Source organism: Pongo pygmaeus, chromosome 22, assembly GCF_028885625.2.
Source record: "Pongo pygmaeus isolate AG05252 chromosome 22, NHGRI_mPonPyg2-v2.0_pri, whole genome shotgun sequence".
In the NCBI taxonomy this organism is placed as follows: domain Eukaryota; kingdom Metazoa; phylum Chordata; class Mammalia; order Primates; family Hominidae; genus Pongo; species Pongo pygmaeus.
Genome location: NC_072395.2, coordinates 15,572,550 through 15,587,760, shown reverse-complemented (window position 1 = coordinate 15,587,760; position 15,211 = coordinate 15,572,550). Strand labels below are relative to the sequence as shown.

General features: G+C 40.0%; 1 protein-coding gene across 1 annotated transcript; it reads right to left on the bottom strand.

The window, feature by feature from the left end:
* Positions 1-8,583: 8,583 nt before the first annotated feature.
* On the bottom strand, positions 8,584-8,907 carry LOC129029588 (COP9 signalosome complex subunit 9-like). The gene has a single exon (XM_054474425.2). It carries the CDS (start codon positions 8,897-8,899, stop codon positions 8,726-8,728), a length of 174 nt encoding a protein of 57 aa, XP_054330400.1. The 5' UTR covers positions 8,900-8,907; the 3' UTR covers positions 8,584-8,725.
* Positions 8,908-15,211: the final 6,304 nt, after the last annotated feature.

The window sequence follows — 15,211 nt, the reverse complement described above, 5'->3', positions numbered from 1 at the left end:
CATTCCATTCCACATTCCATTGCATTCCATTCCACATTGCGTTCAATTCAATTCCATACCTCATTTCATTCCATCCAATTCCATTCCATTGCAAATTCCATTCCACATTCCATTCCATTCCATTCTACATTCCATTCCATTCCATTCCACATTACATTTCCTTCCACATTACATTTCATTCCTTTCCATTGAATTCCAAATTCCATTCCACATTCCATTCTACATTCCATTCCATTGCATTCCATTCCATTCCATTCCACATTCCATTAAATTCAATTCCAAATTCCATTCCCCATTCCATTGCTTTGCATTCCACATTCCACTCCACAATCCATTCTGCATTCCATTCCATTCAATTCCAATTGCCACTCCCCATTCCATTCCATTTTCCATTCCACATTCCTTTCCGTTACATTCCAAGTTCTACTACACAATCCATTCCACATTACATTCCTTTCCATTCCACACTCCATTCCGTTAAATTCCACATTCCATTCCGCTTCCCTTTCCATTCCATTCCACATTCCATATCATTCCATTCCACATTCCATTCCACCTTCCATTCCGCTTTCCTTTCCACATTCCATTGCATGTTCCATTCCATTCCATTCCACGTTCCATTCCACATTCCATTACATTCCATTCCACTTTCCATTCAACATTCCATTCCACCTTCCCTTCCTTTCCATTACACATTCAATTCCACATTCCATTCAATATTCCATTCCACCATCCATTCCTTTCCGTTACACATTCCATTCCATCTTCCATTGCATTCCGTTAAACATTCCATTCCTTATTCCTTTTCATTCCATACCACATTCCATTCCATTCCACTCCACATTCGATTCCACATTCAGTTCCTTTCCATTCCACATTCCATTCTACATTCCATTCCTCATTCCCTTTCATTCCATTCCACATTCCACTCCACGTTCCATTCCATTCCTTTCCACGTTCTATTCAACCTTTCTGTCCACATTCCGTTCCACATTCCATTCCGTTCTATTCCACCTTCCATTCCTCAGTCCATTCCACATTCCATTCCATTACATTCCTCATTCCATTCCACATTACATACCATTCCATTCCACATTCCATTCCAATGCACTCCACTTTCCATTCCAATGCACTCCACTTTCCATTCCACTTTCCTTTCCACAATCCATTGCACGTTCCATTCCATGTTCCATTCCAAGTTGTATTTGATTCCATTTCATATTCCATACCGTTCCATTCCATTCCATTCCAGATTCCATTCCATTCCGTTCCAAATTCCATTCCATTCCTTTCCGTTCCATTTCGCCTTCCATTCCTTTCAATTCCACCTTCCATTTAACGTTCCACACCAAATTCCATTCCATATTCCATTCCATGTTCCATTCCATTCTATTCCACGTTCCATTGAATTCCATTACACTTTCTTTTCCACGTTCCTTTCCACATTTAATTCCATTTTCCATTCCACGTCCCATTCCATTCCATTGCACGTTCCATGCCATCTTCCATTCCATTGCATTTCACTTTCCATTGCACATTCCATTCCTCAATCCATTCCTTTCCATTCCACATTCCATTCAAAATTCCATTCCACATTCCATTCTATTCCATTCTACATTAATTTCCACATTCCATTCCATTCCATATCATTCCATTAAACTTTTCATTCCAATCCATTCCACATTCCATTCACGTTCCATTCCACATTCCATTCCATTCCATTCCACGTTCAATTCCATGTTTCATTACAAGTTCCATTGCACTTTCGTTTTCACGTTCCATTTCACGTTCCTTTCCATGTCCAATTCCACGTCCAATTCCATTCTATTCCACATTCCATTCCATTCTATTCCACGTTCCATTGCATTCCATTCCACCTTTTTTGCCATTCCATTCCGCGTTCCATTCCACATTCCTTTCCATTCCATTTCACATTCCATTCCATTCCATTCCATTCCACATTCAATTCCCCATTCCTTTCCATGTTCCATTCCTTTTCATTCCAGATTGCACTCCATTCCATTCCTCATTCCATTCCAAGTTCCATTCCATGTTCCATTGCACGTTCCATTCCACTTTCTATTGCACGTCCCATTCCACGTTTCATTCCACATACCATTGCACATTCGTTTCCATTCCATTCCACATTGCATTCCACAATACACCCCACGTTTCATTGCACATTCCATTCCACGTTTCATTCCACATTCCATTCCACGTTCCATTCCATTCCATTCCACGTTCCATTGCATTCCATTCCCCGTTCCATTCCATGTTCCATTCCATTCCATTCCACATTCGCTTCCACATTCTGGTCCATTCCATTCCACATTCCTTTCCACCTTCCATTCCACATTCCTTTCCATGTTCCATTCCACGTTCCATTACATTACATTCCACTTTCCATTCCAGATTCCATTCCACATTCCATTCCACGTTCAATTCCATTGCATTCCACGTTCCATTCCATTCCATTCCTAAGTCCATTCCACCTTCCGTTGCACATTCCATTCCGTTGCATTCCACTTTTCATTCCACATTCCAATCCATTGCTTTCCACTTTCTATTTCACATTCCAACCCATATTCCATTCCATTCCTTTCCACATTCCCTTCACCCTTCCATTCCACGTTCCATTAAATTCCATTGCATTCCATTCCACTTTCCATTTCATTCCATTCCACATTCTATTCCACGTTCCATTTCACATTCCATTCCACATTCCATTTCGCATTCCATTCTATTCCATTCCATTCTGCATTCCATTATACATTCCATTATATATTACATTGCATTCGATTCCACGTTCCATTCCATTCCATTCCACATTCCATTCCACATTCCTTTCCATTCCATTTCACATTCCATTCCATTCCATTCCACATTCCATTGCATTGCATATTCCATTCCATTCCATTCCATTCCATTCCATTCCATTCCACATTCAATTCCCCATTCCTTTCCACGTTCCGTTCCTTTTCATTCCACATTGCATTCCATTCCATTCCTCATTCCATTCCAAGTTCCTTTCCAACTTCCATTGCACGATCCATTCCACTTTCTATTGCACGTTCCATTCCACGTTTCATTCCACATTAAATTGCACATTCCATTCCATTCCATTCCACATTCCATTCCACATTACACACCAAGTATCAATGCACATTCCATTCCACGTTTCATTCCACATTCCATTCCACGTTCCATTCCATTCCATTCCATACCACATTCCATTCCATTCCATTCCAAGTTCCATTCAATTCCATTCCACGTTCCATTCCATTTTCCATTCCATTCCATTCCACATTCCCTTCCACTTCTGGTCCATTCCTTTCCACATTCCTTTCCACCGTCCATTCCACATTCCATTCCGTGTTCCATTTCATGTTCCATTCCATTGCATTCCACTTCCTATTCCAGATTCCATTCCACATTCCATTCCACGTTCCATTCCATTCAATTCCACGTTCCATTCCATTCCATTCCACGTTCCATTCCATTCCATTCCACATTCCATTCCACATTCCATTCCACCTTCCTTTGCACATTCCATTCCATTGCATTCCACATTTCATTCCACATTCCAATCGATTGCATTCCACTTTCCATTTCACTTTCCAACCCATATTCCTTTCCATTCCATTCCACATTCCATTCCACATTCCATTCCACATTCCTTTCCACCTTCCATTGCACATTCCATTCCATTGCATTCCACAATTCTTTCCACATTCCAATCGATTGCATTCCACTTTCCATTTCACTTTCCAACCCATATTCCTTTCCACTCCATTCCACATTCCATTCACCCTTCAATTCCACGTTCCATTAAATTCCATTGCATTCCATTCCACGTTCCATTTCATTCCATTCCACATTCTATTCCACGTTCCATTTCACATTCCATTCCACATTCAATTTCGCATTCCATTCTATTCCATTCCATTCTGCATTCCATTATACATTCCATTCTATATTACTTTGCATTCCATTCCACGTTCCATTCCATTCCATTCGACCTTACATTCCACATTCCATTACGTTCCATTCCATATTCCACTGCACATTCCATTCCACATTCCTTTGGTTATTCCAATGGATTCCATTCCACATTCCATTCCATTCCATTCCACATTCGATTACACATTCCTTTCCATTCCATTCCACATTCCATTGCACATTCCACTCCCCATTCCATTCCACGTTCCATTGCATTACATTTCACGTTCCATTCCGCTCCATTCCACGTTCCATTTCAATCTATTGTACTTTCCATTTTACATTCCATTCCACATTCAATTTCGCAATACTTTCCTTTCCATTCCTTTCCAATCCACATTCCATTCCATTCCAGTCCACATTACATTCAATTACATTCCACGTTCCATTCCATTCCACATTCCATTCCATTCCATTGCGCATTTCATTCCATTCCATTCCACATTCCATTCAATTCCATTGCACATTTCATTCCATTCCATTCCACGTTCCATTCCACATTATATTTCATTCCTTTCTATTTCACAATCCATTCCATTCCATTCCATTCCATGTTCCATTAGACGTTGCTTTAAAATCCATTGCCTTATATTCCATGTTCCATTTCATTAAGTTCCACATTCGATTCTGATTTTGATTTCACATTCCATGGCACATAATATTTCACATTCCATTCCATTCCATTCAAAATTGAATTCTACATTTCATTCCACATTCCATTCCAATCCATTCCAAATTCCATTCCACGTTCCATTCCATTCCATTGCACGTTCCATTCCACTTTCCATTCCGCATTTCATTCCTCATTCCATTACACATTCCATTCCACATTCCCTTCCATTCCATTCCACATTCCACTCACCTCCAAATTCCATTCCACGTTCCATTGCATTCCATTCCACATTAAATTCCACATTCCATTGCATTCCATTCCACATTCCATTCCACATTCCATTCCACGTTCCATTCCACGTTCCATTCCATCCCATTCCACTATCCATTCCATTCCATTACAAGTTCCATTTCATTCTATTCCACGTTCCATTCCACATACCAATTCGCATTCCATTGCATTCCATTCCATTCCATTCCACTTTCAATTCCATTCCAATACATATTCCATTCCATTCCAATCCATATTCCATTCCACATTCCATTCCACATCCGTTTGCAGATTCCATTGCATTCTATTCCACATACCATTCCACTCCATTCCAAATTCCATTCCATTTCATTCAAAATTCCATTGCACACTCCATTCTACGTTCCACTCCATGATCAATTCCATGTTAAATTGCATTCCACTTCAAGTTCCATTGCATTCCATCCCACGTTCCATTTCAATCCATTCAACATTCCATTTCACAGGTAATTTCACATTCCATATCACATTCCATTTCTCAATCATTCCCATTCCATTCCATTCCTCTCCACATTCCATTCCATTCCAGTCCACATTATATTCAATTACATTCCACGTTCCATTCCATTCCACATTCCATTCCATTCCATTCCAGATTCCATTTAATTACATTCCATTTTCCATTCCATTACATTCCACATTCCATTCCACATTATATTCCACTCCATTCTATTCCACATTCCATTCCATTCCATTCCACATTCAATTCCATCCCATTCCACATTCCATTCCATTCCATTCCACATTCCATTCCACCCTCCACTCCACATTCAATTCCATATAGTTTTACTTTCCATTCCACATTCAATTCCACCCTCCATTCCACATTCCATTCCACATTCCATTCCGTTCCATTCCACATTCTATTCCACATTCCACTCCAAATTCCATTCCCTTCCATTTCACATTTCATTGAAATCCATTCCACGTTCCTTTCCACATTCCAATCCATTACATTCCACATTCCTTTCCATTACATTCCACATTCCATTCCGCATTCCATTCCACTTCACGTTCAATTCCACCTTCCATTCCTCTTTCAATTTCAAATTCCATTCTATACTGTTACACATTCCATTCCACATTTCATTCCACAATCCATTCCACATTACATTCCACATTCAAACAACATTCCCTTCAATTCCATTCCTCATTCCATTCCACGTTACATTCCATTCCACATTCCATTCCATTCCTTTCCACATTCTATTCCACATTCTATTCCATGTTCCATTCAACGTTACTTTCTACGTTCCATTCGATTCCATTTCATTCCACATTCAATTTCATTCCATTCCACTTTCCATTCCACATTCCATTCCACATTTCATTTCACATTCCGTTCAACATTTCATTTCACTTTCATTCCATTGCATTGCATTCCATTCCATTACACATTCCATTCCATTCCAATACACATTCGAATCCATTCCACTCCATTTTGCATCCCGTTTCTCTTTCCATTCCATTCCATTCCACATTCTATTCCATTCCATAACACATTCCATTCCATTACATTCTACGTTATATTCCACATTCCATTACACGTTCCATTCCATTCCATTCCATTCCACATTCCATTCCATTCCATTCCACATTCCATTCCATTCCATTCCACATTTCATTCCACCCTGAATTCCACATTCAGTTCGAAATTCTGTTACGTTCCATTCCACATTCCATTCCACCCTCTTTTCCACATTCAATTCCACAATCCATTGTGTTCCCTTCGAAGTTCTTTCCACACTCCATTCCACAATCCATTCCACAATCCAATCTGTTCCATTCCACATTCCTTTCCGCACTCTGTTCCACTTTCCATTCCATTCCATTCCGCATGTCATTCCACATTCCATTCCATTGCCTTTCAAATTCCATTCCACATTCCATTCCATTTCATCCCGCTTTCCATTCCCCATTCCATTCTGGTTTCCATTCCCCATTCCATTCCATTCCATTCCACATTCCTTTGCACATTCCATTCCACATTCCATTCCACATTCCATTCCACATTAAATTCCACTTCCATTTCACATTCCATTCCACATTCCATTTCACATTCCATTCCACATTCCATTCCAATCCTTTCCGCAATCCATTCTACTTTCCTTTCAATTCCATTCCACATTTAATTCCATTCCATTCCATTCCACATTCCATTCCATTCCATTCCGCATTCCATTCCATTCCACATTACATTGCGTTCCTTTCCACATTGCTTTCCATTCCATTAGTTTCCACATTGCATTCCATACCAAACCAATAAACATTCCATTCCTATCTATTCCACATTCCATTCTATTCCAATCCACTTTGCATTCCATTCCACTCCATTGCATATTCCATTCCACATTCATTTCCATTCCATTCCACAATCCATTCCACATTCCATTCTATCCCATTCTACATTCCATTCCTCATTCCATTCCGTTTCATTCCACATTGCATTCCATTCCATTCCACATTCCATTCCACATTCCATTCCATTCCATTCCACTTTCCATTCCACGATACATTCCATTCCACATTCCATTCCTCATTCCATTCCACATTCCATTCTATTCCATTCCACATTCCATTCCACAATCCATTCCATTCCATTCCACATTCTATTCCATTCCATTCCAAGCCACATTCCTTTCCACATTGCATTCCATTCCACTACACTCTCCATTTAACTCCATTCTACATTCCATTCAATTCCATTCCACATTGCATTCCATTCCATTCCACATTCCATTCCATTCCATTACACTTTCCATTCCATTCCATTCCACCTTCACTTCCACGTTCTATTCCACGTTGCATTCTACGTTCCTTTCCATGTTGCATTCCGCATTCCGTTGCATTCAACTCCACATTCCATTGCATTCCATTCCACATTCCATTCCTCCCTCCATTCCACATTCAATTCCCCATTGTGTTACGTTCCATTGAACATTCCTTTCCACCCTTCATTAAACATTCCATTCCACATTCCATTCCATTCCATTCCACATTCTTCTCCACATTCCATTACACATTCCATTCCGTTCCATTTTACATTCCGTTGAAATCCATTCCACATTCCTTTCCGCATTCCAATCCATTCCATTACACATTCCTTTCCATTCCACTCCACATTCCTTTCCATTCCATTCCACATTCCATTCCGCTTTCCTTTCCATTACACGTTCCATTACACATTCCACTCCTCTTCCCATTCCAAATTCCATTCCATACCGTTACACATTCCATTCCACATTTCATTCCACAATCCATTCCACATTACATTCCATATTCCAAAAACTTTCCATTCCATTCCATTCCTCATTCCATACCACATTCCATTCCACATTCCATTCCATTCCTTTCCACATTCCATTCCACAATCCATTCCACATTACATTCCATATTCCAAAAACTTTCCATTCCATTCCATTCCTCATTCCATTCCACATTCCATTCCACATTCCATTCCATTCCTTTCCACATTCCATTCCACATTCTATTGCACTTTCCATTTCACGTTCCATTCCACGTTCAATTCCGTTCCATTCCATATTCTATTCCATTCCATTCCACATTCCATTCTTTTCCATTCCACATTCCATTCCTTTGCATTCCACATTCCATTCCTTTCCATTCCACATTCCATTCCACATTGCACTACATGATAAGAACATTCTTATCTTTCTTGGTTAACCAGGTCCTAAATTCAAGGGATTGCCACGTGTTCTTTAAAACCACCTGAAACTGTCCTGCACAGGCTCACACTGCGGCTCTGTACCAAGGGCTTGGCCCCACCTGCAACCAGAGGGCATCTCACTGGATGTCATCATAATCAAAAAGATCTTCAAAATGATTAAAAAAGTCTGCATGAACGGCCTTCTCATTGGCTGCCATGTCCATCAAGAGCCCGGTGCTGCCTCCCGCCTCGTCCAGGTCCACGTACGGCCCGGCGCCCTCAGGGAACATCTCGTCCACCGCCGGCTTCATCTCGGGGCCGTGGCGCTCTCCCCATTCCACCTTTCATTCCACGTTTCATTCCTTTCCATTGCACCTTCCACTCCATTCCATTCCACGCTCCATTCCATGTTCCATTCCATTCCAATGCACTTTGCATTACACATTCCATTCCATTCGATTCCACTTTCCATTCTTCATTCCATTCCACGTTCCATTCCACATTCCATTCCATTCCATTCCAGATTCCATTCGTTTCCATTCCACATTCCATTGCACATTTCACTCCACGTTCCATTCCACATTCCATTCCACGTTTCATTCCCTTTCATTCCACCTTCCTTTCCATTCCATTCCACGATCCATTCCATGTTCCATTCCATTCCATTCCAATTTCCTTTCCACTTTTCATTCCATTCCATTCCACATTCCACTCCATGTTCCATTCTACATTCCCTTTCACGTTCCATTCCACGTTCCTTTCCGTTCCACTCCACGATAAATTCCACGATCCATTCCACTATCCATTCCACGTTCTATTCCATTCCATTCCAAGTTCCATTCCATTCCATTCCACCTTCCATTCAGTTCCAGATTCCATTCCATTCCACATTCCATTCCACATTCCATTCCACATTCCCCTCCATTCCATTCCACGTTCCATTAAACATTCTATTCCACATTCCATTCAATTCCATTCCACATTCTTTCAACATCCCATTCCACGTTGCATTCCATTCCATTCCACATTCCATTCCACATTCCATTCAACAATCCCTTCCACATTCCATTCCATTCCATTCCACATTCCATTCCACATTCCATTGCATTCAACTCCTCATACCATTCCATTCCTTTTGACATTCCATTCCACATTTCATTCCACAATCCATTCCACATTACATTCCACATTCCATTCCGTTCCATTTTACATTCCGTTGAAATCCACTCCACATTCCATTCCAAATTCCATTTCATTCCATTATACAAACAATTGCACATTCCATTCCATACCACATTCCATTCCATATTCCTTTCCATTCCATACCTCATTCAATTTCATTCCATTCCACATTCAATTCCACATTAAATTCCACAATCCATTCCATTCCACATTCCATTCCAAATTCCATTCCATATTGCATTCCACATTCCATTCCATTCCATTCCACATTCCGTTCCGTATTCCATTCCACATTAAATTCAATTCCATTCCATTCCACATTCCATTCCACATTCCATTCCATTCCATTTTACATGCCATTCCATTCCAGTCCACATTCCATTCTATAACCATTCCATTCCATTCATCATTCCATTCCATGTTCCATTACACTTTCCATTAAATTCCATTGAATTACATTACTCTTTCCATTTTATTCCATTCCACATTCCTTTCCATGATCGATTTCACATTCCATTGCAAATTACATTTCACGTTCCATTCCATTCCATTTAATATTCCATTATTCATTCCATTCCACATTCCATTCCATTCCATTCCATTCCACGTTCCATTACATTCCATTCCATTTTCCATTCCTTTCCATTCCACCTTCCGTTCCATTCCATGTGACGTTCCATTCCATTCGACATTCCATTCCAACCCATTCCATTCCACATTACATTCCATTCCATTCCATGATGCATTCCATTCCATTCCAAGTTTCATTCCTTTCCATTCCAATCCATTCCACATTCCAATCCATTCCATTTCGTTCCACATTCCATTCCATTCCATTCCATTCCAGATTGCATTCCATTCCACACTCCATTCCATTCCACCTTCCATTCCATTCCGCGTTCCATTCCATTAAATTCCACATTCCATTCCACATTCTATTCCATTACACATTCCTTTCCATTCCATTGCATTCCACATTCTATTCCATTCCACATACCCTTCCTCATTCCATTCTATTCCTAACCACATTCCATTCCATTCCTTTCCACGTTCTATTCCATTCAATTCCACGTTCCATTCCACATTCTATTACATATTGCATTCCACTTTCTAGTCCACGTTCCATTCCACTTTCCATTACACATTCCATTCCATTCCATTTCATGTTCCATTACGAACACCACTCCTTTGAGTTCCACATTCCATTCCACATTCAACTCCTTTCTATTCCACACTCCATTCCACATTCCATTGCATTCTATTCCACATTCCATTTCACATTCCATTCTATTCGATTCCGTTGGATTACATTCCATTAAATTCCATTCCACATTCCATTCCTCACTCCATTCCATTACATTCAACATTGCATTCCATTCCTGTCCACATCGCATTCCATTCTACATTTCCTTCTCCATTCCATTCCATTCCATTCCACATTCCATTCCATTCCACATTCCATTCATTCCATTCCATTTCACATTCCATTGCATTCCGCATTCCCTTCCTCATTCCATTCCATTTCTTTGCTCATTCCATTCCACATTCCATTCCATATTGCATTCCACGTTCTAGTCCATGTTCCATTCCACTTTCTATTATACATTCTATTCCATTCCATTACAAATTATATTCCACATTCCACTCCATTCAAATCCACATTCCATTCCATATTCCATTCCATTCTATTCCACATTCCATTTCACATTCCATTCTATTCCATTGCACATTCCATACCGCATTCCATTCCTTTCCATTCCATTAAATTCCATAAAATTTCATTCCACATTTTATTCCATTCCATATTCAATTCCTCATTCTATTCCATTCCATTCCACATTCTATTCCATTACATTTCACATTCCATTCCAAATTCCATTCAATTCCATTCCACATTGCACTCAACATTCCTTTCCACATTCCATTACATTAAATTCCAAATTACTTTCCCCATTCCATTACATTCAATTCCACATTCCACTCTCCATTCCTTTCGACATTCCATTCCCCACTGCATTCCATTCCATTTCACATTGCATTCCACAATCCAGTCCGCATTCCATTCCATTCCATTCCTTTACATTCCACTTTCCATTCCATTCCTTTCTACATTCTGCTGCATTCCATTCCAGATTGCACTCCATTCCTTTCCATTCCATTCCACATTCCATTCCATTTCATTCCACAATCCATTCCTTTCCATTCCACGTTCCACCTCTTACCATTCCACATTCCATCTCATTCCATTCCACATTTCATTCCATTGCATTACATTCCACAGTCCATTCAATCCCATTCCACATTTGATTCCACATTCTGTTCCACATTCCTTTTCATGTTCCATTCCATTACATTCCGCATTGCATTCCATTCCATTCCCTTCCATTCCACATTCCATTCCATTCCATTCCGTTCCACAATTCATTCCATGTTCCACTCTACGTTCCATTCCACATTCCATTCCATTCCATTCAATTCCATTCCACATTCCATATCATGCTCTTCCACATTCCATTCCATTCCAGTCCGCATTCCATTCCACATCCCATTGAATTCCAGTCTACATTCCATTCCACATTCCATTACATTCCTATCCACAATCCATTCCGCATTCCATTCCAGGTTTCATTCTACTTTCCATTCCACATTGCATTTCACATTCGATTCCACGTTCCTTTCCGCATACCATAACACGTTCCATGCCAACTTCCATTCCACATTCCGTTCCAGTTTCCGAATGGAATGTGGAATGGAATGGAATGGAATGTTATGTGTAATGGAATTTAATGGAATGTGGAGTGTCATGTGGAATGTAATGCAATGTAGTGGAATGCGGAATTGATGTTGGAATGGAATTTAATGGAATGTGGAATGGAATTTGGAATGGAATGGACTGGAATGTGGAATGTAATATGGAATGGAATATAATGGAAGGTGGAATAGAACGTGTAATGGAATGGAATGCGGAATGGAATGTGGAATACAATGGAATGGAAACTTGAATTGAATGTGAAGAGGAATGTAATGGAATGTGGAATGGAATGAAACGGGATGTGGAATGGAATGGGGAACAGTATTGAATGGAATCTGGAATGGAATGTTGAATGGAATGTGGAATGTAATTTGGAATGGAACGTGGAATGGAACGTGGAATGGAAAGTGGAATGGAACGTTGAATGGAATGTGGAAATGAATGGAACGCAATGTGGAATGGAATGGAGTGGAATGTGGAATGGAATGGAATGAAATGTGGAATGGAAAGTGGAATGGAATGTGGAAAGGAATGTGGAATGGAATGGATTGGAATCGAATGTGGAATTCAAGTTGGATTGGAATGGAATGGAATGGAATGGAATGTGGTGTGGAATAGAATGGAATGTGTAATGGAATGGAATGGAATGTGGATTGGCAAGTGGAGTCTAATGTAATGTAGTAAAATGTGGAATTGAAGTTGCAATGGAATATAATGGAATGTTGAAAGGAACGTCGAATGGAATGGACTGCAATGTGGAATGGATTGTGGAATGTAATTGAATGCAATGTGGAATGGAATTGAATGTAGTGGAATGTGGAATGGAAGTAGGAATGGAATGTAGAATGGAATGTGGAATGGAATGGAGTGGAATGTAGAATGGAAGGTGGAATGGAATTGAATGTAATGTGGAATGGAATGGAATGAAACGTGGAATGGTACGTGTAGTGGAACGTGGAATGGAACATGGAATGGAAAGTGGAATGGAAAGTTTAATAGCAGGTGGAATGGTATGCCATGGAACATGGAATGGAACTTGGAATTGAAGGTGGAATGGAACGTGGAATGGGAGTTGTAATGAAACGTGGAATAGATTGGAATGGAATGTGGAACGTATTGGAATGCATTCCATTCCATTCCCATCCATATTACATTCGATTCCCTTCAACATTCCATTCTATTCAATTCCACATTGCATTCCTTTCCATTCCATTCTACTTTCCATTCCATTCCGTCCCATATTCCATTCAGCATTCCATTCCGTTACATTCCACATTCCATTCCATGTCATTCCACATTCCATTCCATTCCACATTCCATTCCATTCCTTTCCGTTCTATTCCAAATTCCATTCGACATAATATTCCATTACATTCCACATTCCATTCCATTGCACTCCACATTCCATTCCATTCCATTCCATTCCACTCCACATTCAATTCCATGCCACATTCCATTACACATTCCATCCCATTCCATTCCACTTTCCATTCCATTCCATTCCTCATTCAATTCCAATCCTTTCCTCATTCTATGATATTCCATACTGCATTCCTTTCCATTCCACATTTCTTTCCGTTCCATTCCATTCCATTCTATTCCTTTCCAAATTCCATTCCATTCCATTCTACATTCCATTCCATTCCATTCCACATTCCAATCCATTCTAATTCACATTCCACTCGTTTCCGCATTCCATTCCACCTTCTATTCCCTTCCATTGCACATTCCACTTCCTTCCATTCCATTTTCCATTCCATTCCATTCCACATTGCAATGGAATTCCATTCCATTCCACATTCCAGTCCATTCATTTCCATTCAATTCCAAATTCTGTTCCACTTTCCATTCCATTCCACTCCACATTAAATTCCATTCCATTCCACATTCCATTCCATTTCATTCCATTACATATTCCATTCCATTCCACTCCACCTTCCATTCCATTCCATTCCTTTCCCTTCCATTCCAAATTCCATTCCATTCCATTGCATTCCATTACATATTCCATTCCATTCCACTCCACCTTCCATTCCATTCCATTCCTTTCCATTCCATTCCTCATTCCATTCCATTCCATTGCACACTGCATTCTTGTCCATTCCATTCCACATTCCATTCCTTTCCATTCCACATTTCATTCCATGCCATTCCACATTGCATTCCATTCCATTCCATTACACATTCCATTCCACATTCATTTCAATTCCATCCCACGTTTCATTTAAATTCCATCCCACATTCCATTCCACATTCCATTCCACAATCCATTCCACAATCCATTCCTTTCCTTTCCACATTCCATTCCACATTCCATTCCATTCCATTCCACAATCTATTCTACGTTGCATTCCATTCCATTCCATGATCCTTTCCATTCCACATTTTACTCCACATTCCATTCCTTTCCATGCAACATTCCATTCCACATTCCATTCCACATTTCATTCCATTCCATTCCAAGTTCCATTCCATTCCATTCAGCTTTCCATTCCATTCCATCTTCCATTCCATTGCATTCCACTTTCCTTTCCATTCCGTTCCATTCCACATTAGCCTCCACTTTCCAATTCACTATCCATTCCATTCCACATTGCATTCCACATTCCATTCCATTCTATTCCACATTCCATTTTATATTCCATTCAATTCCATTCCATTCCTCTACATTCCACATTCCACTCCACGT